Source organism: Sciurus carolinensis, chromosome 2, assembly GCF_902686445.1.
Source record: "Sciurus carolinensis chromosome 2, mSciCar1.2, whole genome shotgun sequence".
Classification (NCBI taxonomy): Eukaryota; Metazoa; Chordata; class Mammalia; order Rodentia; family Sciuridae; genus Sciurus; species Sciurus carolinensis.
Genome location: NC_062214.1, coordinates 1,483,886 through 1,501,885, shown reverse-complemented (window position 1 = coordinate 1,501,885; position 18,000 = coordinate 1,483,886). Strand labels below are relative to the sequence as shown.

Sequence of the window (18,000 nt, the reverse complement as noted above, 5' to 3'; positions counted from 1 at the left end):
CCCCAAGAACACCCTCAGTGCAGCCACTGGCAGGAACTGTGAAGTGGAGTAAACAAAGGGACCTGAGCCGAAGGAAGCAGGGGCGGGGGTGAGGGCAGGGCAGGCACAAGGCCCCGGGGCTCGGTCCCCAGCACTGGAGGAGGAAGAGAAGAAAGGAAGGACGGGACAACAACGAAGAGAGGCCAGATACCACGAAGGCGCCGAGCAGGCCCAGCGGAGGAGAGGCCTGGGGATGTGGAGGAGGTGCTAAGGACGTCTGGTGGGCAGCCACGGTGTGAGGCAGAGGGAACTGAGAGCCCCTGTCCGTGCCCAGGAGAGGAAGGGGGCAGGCAGAGCCATCAGAGAGCAAGGCTGTGAACGGTCTCCATCAACAGAGACTGCTGACTAGTGAAAGTGCATCCTCTAGGAGAGTCCAACTGACAAAGGACGCCTAGGCCTCGACTTCAAGGTCATCTGCAAGACAGCGGGCAGCAGGGCCCACACAAACATCCCGAGGCAGACCACCAACTCGAGAGACAGTGGACTCTCCCAGGCACTGGGAAGCGCCCAGTCAGTGAAAGGGTCCCTCCTCTGTGTGAGACGCACTCACCAACCCTGAATTCCACACCATATGGTCATTCGAGTGAGGGCAAACAGCCATTTTCAGACAAGTGACAGGTGGTCACCAAGTAGAAGCACCTAAGGATGGCACTTCAAGAAGAAAAGGAGACCAAGGCCAGGCCAGGGCCATGCAGAACAAAGAACTGGAAGCAGAGGGCAGGAATAAGGAGCCGCTGCAGTAAGAGGTCTCCTGAGGTGCCCCCTTAGGAACCGAACAGCTCACCCAGTCACCCATGCCTGTGAAAAAGTGCAGTCTGCCTCAGTGACACACCGGACCAGAGCAGAAGCATAAGGTGCCTCCAACAGAGAGACACATGGCTTCCAGTCCAGGAGGGGCAGGCAGAGCTGTGCCCCAGACGGCAGGACACAGGCAGTGTGAAGCCCAGGCCAAACCTGGAGGGGGTGGCGGGATGGTACGGGCGCGGAGAGGGACAGGGCTGTGCTTCTGGAGGAGAGGATGAGGTGGGAGCTGGTTTGGGACACTGCTGGGCAAGGGGCTGTGGAGAGGGGTTCTGTTGGGGCAGGGGGTTCTGGGACAGATGCCCCATCTGAGCCACCCCATGTACACGGGTTGGGCTGAGTTCAGTGTTGGCCAAGCAGGTGAGTCAGGGCCACGCAATGCCTCAGCAGGTCCCAGCAGGTGAGGCAGGCCCCGCTCCTGAGGCACTGGGGCCCTCCATCCTCAGAGGCCAGTTTAGCTGCCCAGCAGGCCCCACTCCCAGCTGTCAGGAGCTGCTTCCTCTTGGCAATTAATTTCTCAGAGCAATTTAGCAGCCCTGAAGCTGCACTGGCAGGGACCTGCTCCCTGGGTGTCCCCACAGTCCGCAGTATCAGGAAAGCAGCCTGCCTGAGTCCCCTGGCTGGGGTGACCATGCCACTCCTCTGCAGACCAACTGGCCACCTCTAAGAGGGGCTCAGCTTTGGCCACAAGTGTGGGGGTGAGCTTCCACCCTACCCGGGCTTCACCTGCCTCCCCTGTAAGCTGGCAGAGAGGATAGCGCCTGTAGAACCAGGCTGAGGGCCAAGGGGGGCCGAAGGACTCTGAGGCAGTGCCCTCAGCCTCCCATGCCTGCTGGGCTGCCTGGCACCGGGTGGGGACGCAGGGGCCCTGCCATGGTGCCCATCACAGGCTCCTAGCAGCCCTGCCTAGCCCGTCCCTGCCATGCTCAGCCCGTGGAAGGGCCATGCTGGCTTGCATGTGACCCGGCTGCCTCCCAGCACAGGTGCGCCTGGGCCAGGACAGGCCCTCAGGGGTGCAGGAGCTGACGCACAGCGGCTGGCGGAGTGCGCGAAGGAGGCCGGAAGAGGAACGGACGGCCACGGGCTGCCCCCAGCCCAGCACCAGGACCCAGTTGGCCATTTGGGCCACAGGCATCTGCTCTCAGGTACGAATCTGCTGGCAGCTAGCTGAAGATGCAGGCTCTGGGCCCTGCCAACTGGCTGACTCTGGGTGTGTCCCAGAAACATGCCTGTGCCCAGCAGGGCCAGAGCCTGCAGGAGCTGTGAAGGGCTCCCAAGTAGAACCCCAGGGCGGGAAGTCAGAGCCTCAGCTGTCCCCAGCTGCATGACCATAGGGGACGTCAGATGGCAGGGGTGCTGGCGCTCCCCACCTGTGGCCTTGGCCCCTGCCCTTGGTTGAGGTGGAGTTCAGGGGTGGGGAAGCAGGGAGTTGTCTGTGTCCTGGAAGAACAAGGGGGTGGGGTAGACACTCCCAAAGTCAGGGAAGGAACCTGTCCCTCTGGGGGACACATGGGACAGGCAAATCTAGGAGGAGAGCTGGCCCCTGCCCAAAACAGCAACCAGGGAGGTTCACCCGGCTCAGGCCCTCCACCTCTCTGGGCAGACAGGGGTACCAGGGCTCACAGGGCAGCAGCCTGCAGGTCCTGTGGGCAGCCAGGGTGGGCAGTAGAACCAGGGCTCCTGCCCAGGTCGGCAGGGGCTGATGAGGACAGGCAGGGAGCAGGCCTCACCTGAAAGGGTCCGAGGGGTCTTTGGCATCACAGACGTCCGCGTGGCCGTGGCAGACGCAGCGGCCGCCGATGCTGATGTCCTTGATGCTGTAGTAGTACTGCACCAGGCCTGTGAGTGCCGGTGCCCCGGCACCCACCTCCCCAAGGCAGGGAGCCCCAGCCAACCCTCCCGCAGAGCCAGCACACATACTCACCCGGCGGGTGACAGTGGGGTCCCGCAGGGCCTTGCCCATGAGGTGGCCCAGCAGGGTGTTGGTGCGCAGGAAGCGCAGCCTGATGTTGGTGGCTTTGGTGAAATCACGCAGCAGGGGTGAGTAGGAGAAGTTCCTGGCGCCAGGACGCCCATTGACAAGGGACACCACGATCTACAGCGGGAGTGGGCTGTGAGTCCCACATGACCACAGGCCCCTGACACTACCAGCTGACCAGCGAGGCCCAAGGGGCCGGTGGCGGCCACCCCACCCTCAAGCCCACCTCGCCGTTCTCCAGGGGCACTATGCGCGAATACTCTGTGGTACAGATGACGTGGTCGTCCTGCATGATGCGCTCTAGCGTCTGGGGCCCAAATCGCTCCAGGCAATCCCTCTTGGAGGCTGCGGTGAGTGAACCAGAAGGTGAGGGCAGAAGCAGCCAAAATGCCTGCAGAGCCTGCAGCACCCTCTCTGACCTCTCTGAGATAGGTGCTGTCCCTGGATGGGTCCCCTGCCCGCGCTCTATTGGTCAGCAGGATTTGTTGAAGAGAGAACTCTGGCTGGTAGGTGGAACCCTCGCCCTGCCTGGTAAGGCTGGACGTGCACGGACCACACTAGTTCACTCCTGGGTGCCCAGCCTCTCCCTGGGACACACTGGAGAACAGTGCCCTTTGGGATGAGTGCCTTGGCCCCTTTGTGAAGACTACCCAGCTTCCCTTCCCCCACTCACAGGCCAGGGAGCTGGGGACACATGTGATCAGGCCTGTCCAACTACAGCGTTCCCCATCTTGCCAACATGACTGGTCAGGGTGGCACATGGCCAGGACAGCCAGTAACTCCAGCACTCTCCTGACACAGGCAGCCAAGCTGGCAGGAAGTGAGCCCGGAGATGCCAGGGCCACTTTGTCACCAGGGAGCTGTCTGAGCATAAGGCCAGTCCAGAGGAGCCAAGAGATGCCCGGAGCCTCCTGGCGCCATCAGGCCCCGTACCAGCCATGCCCAGCGTCAGGGATGAGCACCACCTAGCTTCGCTTGCCTCCGGGTGGCTTGTGCTGCACAGTGCCCAGGACTCGGAGAAGGCATAGCAATGGCAGCCCCACCCAGGGTCCCCAGGCCCCACAGCTCAGGGACGCTCACAGGCAAAGAACTGCCATGGCTGATAGGTGTGGCCAAAGTCTGTGGACCGCTCCAGCACCCAGAGGTCTGGCCGAGGGGAGTTGGCGAACTTGATGAGCACGTAGGCCACGTGGAAAACCTGCAGGAGAGATGGTGCTTGTGTCAGCGGGCTTGCTGTGGGGCGTAGAGGGACCCGATGGAGGGCCTGCTGGGCACACAGGGGTGGAGAGCAGGTGGGCACTGGCCCTTTCTGAAGGGCTCCCCTCCTAATCCTGGGGTGGCCCAGGCCTCAGCACCCCCTTCCCAACCCCTCCCCCAGGAGCTCAGGAGCTGTGGACAGGGCACACTGCGGAGCAGCCTGCCTTCAGGTGGGGCTAGCCAAGGTAGAGGAAGAAGCACACCCAAGGTCCCCCAAAGCCCTGATATCCAGCCAGGATATCTGCTCTCAGCTCCCAAATGAGCCTGGTCTCTAGCACATTGAGAGTAGCCCTCCTCCCTGACAGAGCCCTGGTCCCAGCCTTACCCGGACCACCCCCAGTGCCTACCCCTCTACTCCCTGATCAGCCCACTGAGGCCCAGGGAGAAGGAGCCATGCAGCAAGCTGGGGCTCAGCTGTGCCATTTGGGGGGTCCTCCCTGGAGACAGACAGGAAAAAGAACCCTCCCAGAGCATAGCCGAGCAAAACAGGAAACCCCACCAGCCAGGAGGCAAGGGCTATAGCGTATTGGTGGCCCTGGGCACATCAGGGTAGATGCCAGCCAAGAGCAAGAGGGCTGCCTCTCTAGAGGCACAGGAACCACGAGTAGTGCCCAGCGAGCCTGGTTGCTCCCTGCTCTCTCTCAGTGGTGGGAGGGAGGTGCCCACAGCCTTGCTTGCTCTTCCTGGCCAGAGCACAGCATCGCAGAGCGTCCCCGTGTGCACACACACAGGACTTGGCGGGGCCCCTCCTCAGCACCCTGGCAGGTCCCGGGCCTCAGCCCCACCTGGCAACGGCCCTCACAGAGCTCTCCAGGCCTCAGGGAAGCCCTCCATGTCTGCAGCTGAGCTACCCACCTTCTCCCTCCTTAGCACCCCAGCCTGGGAAGCTGGAGCAGAGAGGGGGCCCCTGATGTATGAAGTGCCATGGAGACCCCGCAACATGGGGCAGCACCCCGGCACCCGCCTCTCACTGCAGCAGGTAACCTTGAGGGAGGGGGGCCCGCAGCCAGCCTTCAGGCAGCACAGACTCCAGGTGGGGCAAGCCCCGAGGACCCCAGGAGGGGGTTGGGTGCTGCCCTGCCAGGAGGCCAAGTGTGGCAGGGACAGTCCTGGGTGGGGACAGAGGCCCATTCACCCCTGCCAAGTTCCGAGGTCATCCTTCCCTTCCTTGAGGGGAAGGCACCCCAACCAGCTGGGGAAGGCTCTAGCCTGTTGGGAAGACCCTACACCCAGTCCCACACCTCCACCTCAGGACCCGTGGGCTCAACCTCATGCACGCCCTGGGTCCAGGGAGACTGGGGTGTGCCAGGGCGGGGAGGGATCTGCAGGAAGAAGGGGGAGGTGCACACGCAGGTGTGTCAGCAACAGAAACGGGCTGCTCTGGGGAGCCGCAGTCAGCCCCAGGAAGGGTCCCAGGGAGCCAGGTCCACCCCACTGCTCCCCACCGTCAGCTGGCCTGCACTTTCCCAGCTAAGTGCATTTTCACAAACTGGGCGCCAGATAAGCAGGCGGGGGCATGGAAACTCCTGCCCCATGCTGGGATGCTCCTAAAGATCCACCCACCCAGGCTGTCAGATGGGGGCCTGGACAGCTGTCCTCCTTCCCTGCCGGGCGGAAGGCAGGAAAGGCTGTGCCTAAGTGCGGCCGTCTGTCCCCAACCTGGTCCCTGCTCCCAGGGCTGTGGCAGCACCCTTGGTGTGACCTGGGAGGAGTGCCGACCCCTGGCCTCCCGGGACGCACCCTCCCCTCCTCGCGGGCTCCACTCCGCTGCCAACGCCGGCTGACCTTTCTGCTGCTGCACAGTTCTGTGCAGAAGGGAAAAAATGTCTTTTAAAGCAAAAGCCAAACAAAGGCTGCCGGTTATTTTTAAAATTTTTGCTATTTTAGGGCAGGCACATCTCCAGGCAGCAGCGCAGCCTCTTGGCCACTACGCCCCCGGCCCTGCACCCATCCTGACCTCAGAGGGTCAAGGCTCAGGAGGGCTTGTCCTGGTGACCCCCACCTGGCAGGGTCTGTGAGAGCCCAGGGTTAGAGCCAGGCAGGAGTCCAGGGCCGGGTGGCCCTGGGGAAGGTGCTGCCCCTCCCAGGGCACAGGCAGTGGGAGGAGGTGCAGAGAGGAGGGATCAGGGTGAGTCTTAGTGATGGTTTGGAGGTTCCCAGGGCCTCAGGAGGGAGGTGACGCCTGCTCCTGGGTGGGTGGGCAGCAGCAGCCAGCAGCCACGGGGCAGGGACACAGAGGGATGGGTCTGGATGTCACACAGTGAGAGTGAATGGGGTCTCCAAAGGCCTTGGGGACACGGGAGGGTGGAGGGTGATGATCATCCTGGCTAGCAGTCTCCAGGGCTCAAACACCATGTCACCAAGAGGTAGGCTGTAGCTAGAACCCCTGGGGAAGGGGACGGGACTCCATCCTGCCTCCACAGTCCATATCTGCCCTGGCCCATGTGGGTCTGCGGAGACCAAGGCAGGGCACAGGTGCTGGCTGTAACAGGTCCTGAACTGAGGGGCCTGGTCCCACCCACTGGTGGTGTGACTCAGCAGGCAGTCTGTGACTCAACCCTGAAGGAAGAAGGTCCCTACCGATTACAGGGACAGTCCCAGGTCCCAGGCAGTGCTGGGTGGAGGCAGGAAGCCCCTCCTAGCCCCAAGCTCCAGGTTAACGCCCTGGCCACCCCCTCAGCAGAGAGCTGTCTAAAAACCTGGAAAAGGCAGAGACAGGGCCAGACTGCGAGGCCAGGGGTCTAATCAGGTCCCCAACCAGGTGAAAAAGCATGGTCATCCCCTGCTCTTTTCAGGGACCCTCAAAACAGGCCACATGTGGACACCACCCTGAGAGAGAGAGTGGAATGAAACAGTCAGGGGTGCTGCCAGCAAGCCCACCACCAAGGAAAAAGATGAAGACATGGAGCGCACTGAGCGCACTGAGGGCAGACGCAGGCCCAGGAGCCCCAAATCTACTGGGGTCCAGAGCAGGCTGGACAGACTGTCAGGGCACTGGCAGGGCTGTAAGGGCCTGCTGGCGTTTGGATCGGGAATGTTGCCCAAAGGCTTAGGTGGCGAAGATCCCCAGCTGGTTATCAGGAGGTGGGGGGACCTTTGGGGTGGGCCATAAGGAGGAGGTGAAGTCCTTGGGGGCGTGCCCTCGAGGGGTCCAGTGATGCCCAGTAGTCCCTCTCTGTGCCCCACTGCCGTGGGAGTAGCCTCCTCTGCCACGTGCTCCTGCCGTGAAGCCCCGTGATGCCACGGAGCCAAGCCACGCCGGGGCCAAGCCACTGCACAGACTCTGGAATCACAAGCCCAAGTAAACTTCTCATCCTCTCAATTTGGCCATTTGGGGTACTTATTCACAGGGCAGAAAGTCAACTAACAGGCCTGGCAGGAGACAAGGAAACGTGTGGGGTCCCAGACAGGCAAATGGTCCACGTGGCACTTGTACCTCAGCAGGGCTGGACCTGGGGTGGGCCAGCGACCCACCAACCCAGTCAAGGCAAGGTTCCTGCCCTGCTCCATGGCCCGGGCAGGTCAGGCCAGATGGTGAGCCCAGGGCCACAGGAAGTGGAGTTTACCCCAAGGGTCCCTGTGGCTGAGACCAAACAGTTTAGTCTGCACTGAGAGGTATGGTGAGGCCAGCACCCTGGGGTTTGTTTAAAAATGCAGAAAACAGGAAGCCTGCACAGAACCAGCAAAGCACCCGTGTGTGGGACGGCTGGACGGGGAACAGCGGCATGGGCTACTGAGGGTCACTGAGGTAGCAGCAGGAAACACAGGCTGGAGAGAAAGGCCACAAGGGTCCCTTTGGGTGACAGGCAGAGGGATGGGTCAGGAAGGGGGAGGAAAGACTCCTGAGGGAACAGGCAGAGGGATGGGCTGTTGCCTCAGGCTAGCCAGGGATCCCCCACAGGGAACCCAGCTGAAAGGGCCAGGGTCAGCCCAGCTGGGCACTGTCCAGGTGCTGGGCTCTGAAACTGAAGTCCAGTCACAGTACGCTTCTGTCATTGCCCCACCAAGCCAACTGACGGTGTCAGGACACTGGCCACATGGCCAAGCATCCTGCCGAGTTTGGGAAGCCAGCAGCACCTGGGACCAGGAGCCCAAGCCACTCGTCCTGAAAATGGGCAGGACAGGCTGGGCACATCCCGACAGCCAGGGCAGCCCCTGCCACTAAGCCCCCATGTTCTCACTCCCTGGTCTCTGGAAGAGAAAACAGCCTGGGAGGTATGGACCCAGATGGACAAGCCACTGCCAAGCCCAAGGTCTCCTTCAGGCAACAGCCCTGGGCTCTTAGTCCCTCCACACTGGTGCTGTGCCTCAGTTTCCCCCAGCACCTAGGGAGGAGGCTCGTGCTCCATGGTCGGGGGTTTTGCCAGAGCTCTTCTCCTCAGCAACCCTGTTTGGTTGGGTACGCCTTCTGGCCTCCTCCTCCTCCTCCAGCAGGTCCACCGTTCTGGGGCAAAGCTGGCACCTGGGCCTCACGTCCAACCACCCCAGCCCATATCCCAAGGGCCAGCCTTCAGGCCCCTCTGTATGCTGACCCCTCTTTACTGGCCCCCAGCCCACCAGTCTGTTCTGTAGGGAATAAAGCCAGGGCTGCCTGCCAGGAAGGGGCCCAGCACTCTTTCCATTCCTTATCTGACCCCACCCGAGGAAAGGGAGGGACTGCCAGGGAGCCCCTGCTGGCCTGGTCGCCCAGGAGGGTATCTGGAGAGGGCGGGGGCACAGTCCAGAGCCAGCCCAGCTCACCTCTGCCCACTCTACAGGAACTGGGCCTACTGAGCTGGGCAGGTGGAGGACAAGGACTGTCTGTGGTAAAGCCCAGGGACAGGGACCCTCAAGCCAGGACCCTTTGCCTCCTGGCCTGAGCTCCAACAGAATAGCAAGAGCAAGCTTGCCATTCCTTGGGTACCGGGCTGCAGGAGGCTCTGGGCCAGTAATCTGACCACTCAGCCCTAGAAGCTCCCAGAAGCCCGTGGTGCCCCAGGCAGATCAGGCCAGTCTCAGGAAACTACTCCTGAGTCACCAGCACCAGCAGGAAGGCTCTTTCTGGTGACACTCCCCTTCAGAAAGAGTCACCAAAGCCCCAGGCCCTCCAGGAGTCCTTTGCGGAGACCCAGGCTGCTCCCAGAGGCTGCAGGGACCACCCTATTGCCCCACCCACCAGGGTGTGAGACTGGTCACTGTGAGTGACCAGGCAGCCCAGCCCACCCTCCACAGGCCTGTGAGGTGCAGGAAGCTCTCCGGTGCCAGTGCCAGCCGCCCCCACCCCTTCCCAGGGCATCCGCTCCAATCCCAGAACAAAGGCAGCTGGCCGAGCCCAGCTTCCTGATGCAGCCCGAGCCCTAGCCCAGGGCCAGCAGCATCTCCAAGGACTGGCCCAACCCACAGCACCAAACCCCAGGAAGAACATTCCCTGCGACAGAGCTGGACTCGGTCTACAGCCACACCAACCTCGGAGATGGCTGGGGACAGGCCAGGGCTCCATGTCCCCACCAAGACTCATAGCCCCCAGGCCAGACAAGACAGAGGCCTTGGTGGATACATCTACCCAGACAGAGAAGCGGGGACAGAAGGCTGGATGGGGGAAGGAGGTGGGAGGGAGGATGATGGTAGCTCCTACCCTACCACCCTACACTTGGGGAAACTGAGGCCTAGAGAGGAAGATATCCATTCAGTGAAACCCTCTCCCTGCCAGGAAAATTCTGAAGGCAGATCTCTAGGCTCAAGTCACAGAAGGGAAGACTGAGGCTCAGAGTGGGCCTCAAGCCAGCAGGCATCAGTTCCACCCAAGCTCTTCAGAAAGGGGCCCAGCTGCCCCACCCAGGTTGCCATGGAGACAGGTCCTCTCCCCTCCCCCAGCCTAGCCAGGCTGGTCCCTGGGAGGAAGGGAAGGAAGAACCCTCAGCCCCGGCAGGTGAGAGTTCACATACTGGACTGCCTAAGTATTGTGCCAGAGACTAGGGAACCCCAGGGTCCCACCTCCCCTGGCCTGTGAGGTGCAGAAAGCTCCGGAAGCCTCCTAAGCTAGAGGGGACAGGGACACCAGACAGTGAAACCCAGTGAGATGAGGAAAAATGGACCAGATCAGGACCCCGATGGTGAGCCCCTCCCTGTCCTCCTTCCCCATGCTGGTAGCTTGAACACAACAGCAAAACCGCGTCCCTCTGGAAGCTCCAAGCCACTTGCTAGGAGTCCGGGTACTTGCCCTGCTGGGCTGGGTCCCAGAGCTGCCAGGAGCAGGCGGCAGGTGCCTGCCCAGGGGCATGTTCTTTCAGCTAGCGTGCACGAGACTTCTGTCACCTCCCCAGCACAGGCTCAGAAAAGAGCAAGACCCACTGGGTCACACACCAGGATGGCAGCAAAGCAGGCAGGACACAGGCCCTGGGCATGCAGCGTGGGGTCTGGGGGCTCCATCACCACCTCCCACCCCTACACCTAGGGGACAACAGTGCTGCCGGCCCATTTCACGGCCAGGACCCCAGGGCCAAGCGCTGGAAAAAGTCACAGAGTAGGACACAGCCACGTGCATCTGACAACCCAGGAGCAAATCACGGCCCCCAGGTCCTGTCCCCCGTGAGGCTGGCTATCTCCAGGAAGTACCAGGCCCCACCCACCTGCCTGCACAGGGGCCTGGGGCCAAGGATGGATCAGCTCTAGAGCTAGAGGCTGCGGGCTCACACCTCACCCCCAGCACCACCAGCCAGAGCACAGGTATTCCAGGAATGTCCACCTCAGCCAGGCCTCCTGGCCTTCCTGCAGCCCCTCCCAGTCGCCAGGAATTCCTCAGAGTAAACACCAGGGTGCCCGGAGCCGGCAGGCTCCAGCACTTTTGCCCCCGCCTCCCTGCAGCACACCTCCCCCACCGACCTTCCTCCCCAGGCCCAGGGACACTGAAGAGCCAAAAGGTGCACTACTGGCCTTCAAAGGGCTGGCTCCCCAGTCGGCCTGTCTGGGCCTAGCCACCAGCCCCTGGGGTGATGACCTCACTGTCAAGTCCTGTTTCCAAGGTAAGCCTTGCGGCTAGAGGTGCAGGGTGGGAGCTGCACAGGCACAGAAGTGACTTACCTGGCCCAGGTCCAGGGTGACGTTGACCTCGTTGTACTCCAGACCACGAGACAGTGGTGGGCTCTGCCACCAGCGCTCCGTTCCATCAATGGCATTGCTCGCAGGGTGCGCCTTGTTGCTGTGGGCAGCTGTGCAGATGTCGCAGTACTGGCCCTACAGGGAGAGGGGATGGTCAGACGGCCGGGCACCTGTGTCCCCTCCTGCTGTGACACGACCCCTGGCCCCATCACAAGAGCCTCCACTCCCAACCTTGAGACCCATGTCTGTTGGGCAGGGGGAGTGCCCGATACTTCCATACAGTTCACGTATGATGGTCACAGCTTGCCAGGAAGGCCAGGGAGGGAGGGGCAGGGCTCAGGGAGGATGGAGGCTGAGACTGAAGAGGCAGCATCATGAAAGACCCCAGGGTAAGGGGAATATGCTCCAGGCAGGAGGCCTCCCAGCGCAAAGGCCCTGGAGCCCAGGGCTGGAGGAGTGAGGGGCAGCCCATTGCAGCCCATCTCCCACCTTGAAAGCTTGGGAAGGGCTTGGGCAGGGTGGACGGAGCCCCAGGAGTGAAGAAGAGAGCCACAGACAGAAAGATCACCCAGCAGGGAGGGAGTCTGGTGGCCAGAAGGATGGAAGAGGCACCTCCTGACTCCAGCAACCTGTCCCCACACCCCTGCCCCAGCTTGCAGAGTGCTCTGGACTAGGGACCCCTCCAGCTGCAAGGTGGCCTGAGGAGACAGGCCTCAGAGTGCAGGTGTGGGCTGCAGCAGGTGAAGCTGCCAAGTCATGGCAGCCACACCGCGGAGCCTCAGTGTCCCCATCCGCAGTGAGGATGATGTTGCACCTGCCCCCGGCTGCAGCGAGGATCCACAGCTCACATACAGGGCTGGCCACTGCTCCTGTCACAGTCCAATCACCCGCTGGGTGCCTGTTCTCTGTGGGGACAGAGGAAGCTCCAGCAGGGGCCTGGTCTGCTGTCCCTGGTGGGGGAGGGGGGGCCCTGGCTGCAGGCCAGTGGAACCCACCCCCCACAAGGAAACCAGACCTGCTGTCCCTCTGCACACAAAGGCAGCCCTGAGATCCTGCACTGATTGAGGCCTAGTGGGGAAACTGGACCCCTCGCTCCTCCCAGGCTTCAGGTTGGGGCCGGGGGAGGAGGCAGACTGACCCTGTTGGAAGCCTGGCCTGAATTCTGGACCACCCAAGGTGCTGACCCACCCCCTGCCAGGCATCACCCTGCTTTACTCCACCCTGTGGCTTCTCTGGGCTACTGAAGGGCTTTCTACCCACTCCCTTGAGGTCCAGAGTCCTGAACCTCACTCTAGCTATGTCCCAGTCCACCCCTGGAGCTGCCACACAGAGGAGCTAGGGCAGTGGAGGGCCTGCATGGGCCGGCCCACCTTACCGGTGACCCCCAAACTGAAACCAGGGCTCCCTGGCCTGCTGAGCTCGGGGCTAAGCAGAGAGGGGCCCAGGTCCTCACTGACAGTACCATGCGACACAGCTGGCCAAGCCTGCCTGCTAGGCCAGGCCCAGGGAGGCTGGACCCAGGAAGCACAAGATCAGCCCCTGCCAGGCAACAGAGATGGTGTGGAGGACTAGGGAGACTAGGAAGGACTAGGGACTAGGCCTGGTCCACTTAGCATCAATCCACAGCAGTCGCTCTGGGTAGCCAGGGCCTCCCTCCCTAATGGCCTCTGCTAGGCTGGCTCACAGTGGACAGGGCTGGGAAACCAGGCTCCCTCAGTCCCTGTGCCTCAGAGGGTCCTGCTGGGAACAGCACTAGGAAGCAGCAAGGGGCTGATAAGGACTTCCCCTTCCGTGAGTCACCATGCAGTCTGGCCCGGGGCCAGGCTCCTCTACCTGAGATGAGGGTGGGAGTCCCCACGCCCACCCTGCCTTGTTCAGAGGCTCCCACCTGGAACGCCCAGGCCTCAGGTCCCACCATCCCTGCCACCATGGCACTGTGCTGCCTGGTCCCAGGACCCCACCCACACTGGGGCAGGGTGGCCTCTTAGGATGGAGAGCAGCTGTGGCTTCACGTCCTCCACACCTACTCTGCCCACCTGCCTCGAAAGCCCGGGCAGGTCCTGTGGGCAAGGCCCCGTCAGGGCCCAGTCAGAGGCAGTGAACCTCAGAGACCTCTGAGGTCACAGGAGTCCCGTCAGCCACGCAGCTGGGAACAGGGTCGCTAGTCACTCGGAGCTGCAGACTTCCAAAGGGAGCTTCCACCACTGCTTGCCACAGACTGGGTGAGGCCCAGCCCGCTGCCCAGCACAGACGCAGACCCAAGGTTGTTGGGTGGTCACCGTGTGCCTGTTCTCCAGGATCCCAGGCCAGGCTCACGGTCTCAGGTGAGGCGCCATCTCCCACATACAGGGACTTGAAGCTCAGGGAGGAGACACAGCTGAGAGGCAGGGGGAGGGCTTTGACCCCAGACAAGTAGGTCTTTAAGCCCTCTACAGAGGGAACAGCAGCTGCAAGGGGACAGACACAGCAGGTGGTCCCCCGCCCAGCAGGTCTGGGACCTGGAAGTGACTGGGTCCTCCCTAGTACAGTAGCAAACTCTCACTGAGCAGAAAGGGGGTCCCTGGGAGCTTGGCAGGCACTGGGGCAGGTCCGGAGGGACCCACAGGATCTCCATCTTGACCCCCTTGATGTCAACCAGATGCAGTCTGGGTCCCCAGGCAGGAGGCAGGAGGCCAACTACAGCTCTCTCCAGCTGGACCAGGTCTGGCCTTGGAGCTTCAGGAAGGTGACTACACCCTTCCGGGCCTCACTCTCCCCACCTGAAAGGTGGGCTCACCACCTGCTAACACAGGGCTGTGCTAGGCTTGAGGAGAATGCACGTGCTCCCAGGAGCCCAGGGGAGGCTGGCTACCTCTCAGCTCCTTCCTCAAGGGTGGGGTCCCTCGCTGTCCCACTACCTAGCTCCTGGGCCCTCTTCCCCACCTCAGCTAATCCACTCCCAGCTACTCTCCCCTTCCCAGCCTCTCCTTCCAGAAAGGATGAGGCTAAGGTTTCTTCAGGAATCTGATTCAGGGTGGGCTGTCAAAGAGTTCCCACCCCGGGGCTGACCCCAGTTCCAACCCCAATCCAGAAGACCCGTGCAACCCTACTGTCCTGGTTGGGGTTCAACGACAGGGCCAGAAACTGAACCACTGAAGCCACCAAAGGCTCCTGGCCTGAAGGCAACTCCAGAACTCTTCAGGGACTGACCCACCACCTGCTGGGTAGAGAGGCTGCTGGCACTGGCCACACTGTTCTCCTCCCAGTGAAAGCTTGGGCTGCTTGCCTTCCCCCACCTGGATGTCCCACCCAGGTCCTCGGACCCACGGCGGGGGAGGCTTCAACCCTCGGCTGATGGCAGCGAGGGCCCCAACACGAGGAGCAGGGCGCCAGGCGGCGGGCCCCTCCCGCCCTCATCCGTCCCCATCCGGAGGCCAGCAGGTTCCAGCCTGTCCCGGGGGAAGGCGGAGCCGCCCGCCCCCTCCCCACAGGCAGCCAGCGCTGAGGCCAAGTCCCGCCCTCGCCGGGATTCCGGACTTAGGGCCGCCAGGGTCTGGGCACCAGCACCCTCCCTCCCGGGTCACCGCCACCGAAATGAACCGTCGCCCGCCGCCCTGAGTTCACAGGGACTCTTCATTGGTCTTTCCGGAGGGACGCGCCGTTTCCCGGCCGAGCCTGAGTGGCTGGGTTGGGGTCTCTCTTGGTCGCCCGAGATGCTAAACCAAGGGAGTCCAGGCAGGAGAGTCTGTACCTGGACTCTCCCCCGCCCATGGCGCTCCCCGAGGACTCGGGTTGAGTTCCGGATCCGAGTGCGGCGCGTCCCGGTCCCGAAAGCCTCGGGACGGTGTCCCACGCCCACGCCCCCGCCCCGCGCTCACTTGGATGGTCTGGTTGGGGTCCCCGCCGGCCACGGGTCCGCCCACGAGCTTGCAGTAGAGGTCCTCGGTGGGGCGCGGGGGGCCGCGCGCCGGGGCCTCCTCGCCGCAGGTCGCGGACGCGGCGATGCGGGCGCCCTCGGCCAGGTTGAAGTAGGGCGGGTGCAGACTGAAGTCGCCGTCCGCCGGGGCCCGTGCGCGCGCCGCACCCAGCAGCACCAATCCCGCCAGCAGCAGAGGCGCGGGGCCCGGGCGGCCGCCAGCGCGCAGTGCGCTCCGGGTGCGGAGCGGTGCGTCCCGCGGAGCCATCTTCCGGCCCCGGGCAGCGCCTCGGTGCTCCAGGGACAGCGCACCCGGCGGGAGCCCGGCGGGTCTGGAGCGCGGTGGCCCTCCCGGCTCGCTCCGCCCGCAGACGTCAGGCCCCGCCCCGGCCCGCCCGGGAGCCCGAGCCCCGAGCCCCGGGAGAGGGCAGGGGGGAGAGAGGGCAGGGGGAGGGGCGGCCGGGCGGCCTTAACCCTTCAGACCCCGGCCCTGCCCGCCTACCGGAAGGGGCACCTGCTGGCCCGGGGCCAGGCCCTAGGAGCTGGTGCCGCAGCGCCTCCCTGCTCCTAGGTCCTGGTTCCGGATCCCCGATGGGACCCTCCGGGGTGCCCCGGCCCCTGCGCGCGGGGCCTGCCTCTCCGGCTCGGCATCTCCTCTTTGTTTCCCTAACTTCAGTCACCTCAGCGGCCCTGCCGAGTTACCCCATTCTGATGGAGCGTGGGGAAGGTGCATTCTGCTACCTGTGAGTTGCCTCCTGGTAGTGTCCTCATCTGCGGAGGGACAGTGAGAGCCCAATTGGAAACCTCCTTGCGCCGGGGCAGCCAGGTCAGGTTAAGCCCCTGGCTTCTGTCCGCCCTGCTGAGCTTAATACTCAAATAGGGGAATGGGGATGGAGGGGAGGGCCCAGGGGGTGCTTAGGCCGCTTTTTGAGTGTGGCTGTGTGCCCGCGAGCACCTGTGCTTCAGGGCCCTGTGGACTCAGCTCTGCGGAGCCCTGAACCCACACTCTGGGCCATTCCCCTGCTCACACAAGCAACTGAAGGACACCAGGCCAATGGCTCAGGGCTGCACCCCTGATTTCTGCCTTTGAGTGGCTGTGGCTACTGGGTCTCCTCCCCTTGGGTTCCTGGGCCAAACTGGCCTTGAGGGAAGCCCCTAGGTGATGGGGGTGGGGATGCAGCTGCTGAGCTGGCAGCTCCCAAGTCTCTGAGCCAGGCCAGCTGACCCTGGCCCCTCATGGGCGGTAGGGTTCCCTGGACGATCCTGGGACACTGGTGAGTATGTGGGGTCAGGCCAGCAGGCCCTGGTGAGGATCCTGAGCTGGTAGCTGTTATTGGAAGGTTTTACCACTGTCCACATTGTCCTGGCCACCTGCAAATCTCAAATCCCAAGGAGCTGGGTGGCCCCTTCTCTTCTCTGCAAAATGGGCGGCAAGGAGCCCACTTTCCCTTCCCGGATTCCTCCCTAACCTGCTAGTTCTCCACCTGGGGGATTGGGGGGAGGCGGATCCTCTTTGCCATGCTGGGAGTGGAGGAGGGGCCAGCCGGAGGGGGCAGAGCCTGGCAGGAATCTGGAGTCCTGGCCGTCTGACTGAGGAACTGATTTCTGATCCCCAGCAAGGGACAGCTGGGGCAGTAGCTGGTCCCCAGATGGGAGGTTAGCTGGCCCCACCCTCAGTACTGCCCTGCGGTCCTCCCCATCACACACACTGGGCAGGGTTCTCTGGCCCTGCCTGCCCCTCTTGACAGCTGGGGCTCTGACAGCCTTGGGTTCTACAGACTGAGGGTCCCCCTCCCCCACAGACCAAGATCTGACTAGGCTCCTGAGAACCTGCATTCTTTCCAACCATCTCCAGAGATACGGACAGGCAGAGATTGGCCCAGAGCCCTCTGAGCCAGGCCTCTGCCATCCCAGGGCACTGGCCAACAGGAGGGAGGCGGGCTGCCTAGGAATGCGCTGAGTCAGCCTGCCCCGCCTGCACCTGGAGGGTTAACCCCAGTCCTGCTTCCCGGCAGACAGCTGCCCCAAGCAGCTGGTGGCGGGCAGGGGTGTGTGAGTGGGCAGAGGGCAGTGTGATCCGAGGGCCGGTGAGGCAGCATGCTCTGTCCCCACCCTGTGCCCGCCGGTGTCCCTGGGCTCAGAGGGGCAGGGGCAGGCCCAGGCTGGGGGCCCTCCACTGACCTGGTCAGGATCCTGATGCTCCTGTCTCCTTCCTGCTCATGGGCACCTGCCAGCTTCCTCCTAACAAATGAACCTGGCCAGAAGGACCAGCTGGGTCAGAAGCACAGAGTTACTAAAGAGGGAGTGGGTCAGCCACCTGTCCCCCCACCCGTGTCCAGTGTAGTGCCCTTCCTCCCTGCAACTCAGTCAGTGCCCAGGGCCCTGTGCTCTGTCCCAGCTCCAGCTCCACAGGAGATATCGTGCCATTTGAGGTGGGCAAGGAGAGGGGGCTTGGAAAGGGTGTGGAGGCAGCTCACCCCTGTCCTACCAACCCCAGGGTGGCAAGGGACCTGGGGGGAGGCAGAGATCAGTGGCAGCCTGGAGGGAAAGGGATCTGGCAGATCCTCCCTGAGCCCTGGGATTGGGGCCCCTGAGCCAGGCGAGCCTTCCTGGGCAGGCAGCCTCCTCCCCTGAGCCCCCCTCCCACTCCAAGGGTGCTCCTGGAAGCAACCCCCAACCCCGTGTGGCCCCACCTGGAGCAGCTGTGGGGATCAGGCAGGGCACAGGCCATCTGGCTCAACCTTAACCTTGGGGACACGGGGTGTCCCACACACACACCAGGTGTGCGGCAGCATGGCCAGGTGCGGAGCTCAAAGGAAGATTGCAGACCCTGTGGCAAACCTCTCCAGCCGGGCTTCCGGTTGCCGCCCTCACAGGCCTGCGTGAGAAGGACTCACCGCCTCCTTGGGCCACCTCAGAGGAGGTGGCCAGACTCTGGCTGCAGGACTGGGAC

General features: G+C 63.2%; 1 protein-coding gene across 1 annotated transcript in view; it reads right to left on the bottom strand.

Annotated features, from left to right (window-relative positions):
* Lama5 (laminin subunit alpha 5) overlaps positions 1-15,397 on the bottom strand; it is a 43,514-nt gene extending 28,117 nt beyond the window's left edge. The window contains 6 exon segments of the mRNA XM_047539180.1: positions 2,571-2,668; positions 2,765-2,935; positions 3,045-3,163; positions 3,899-4,016; positions 11,135-11,287; positions 15,010-15,397. Of these exon segments, the coding sequence (XP_047395136.1) occupies positions 2,571-2,668; positions 2,765-2,935; positions 3,045-3,163; positions 3,899-4,016; positions 11,135-11,287; positions 15,010-15,315 (965 nt within the window). The 5' untranslated portion in view covers positions 15,316-15,397.
* Positions 15,398-18,000: the final 2,603 nt, after the last annotated feature.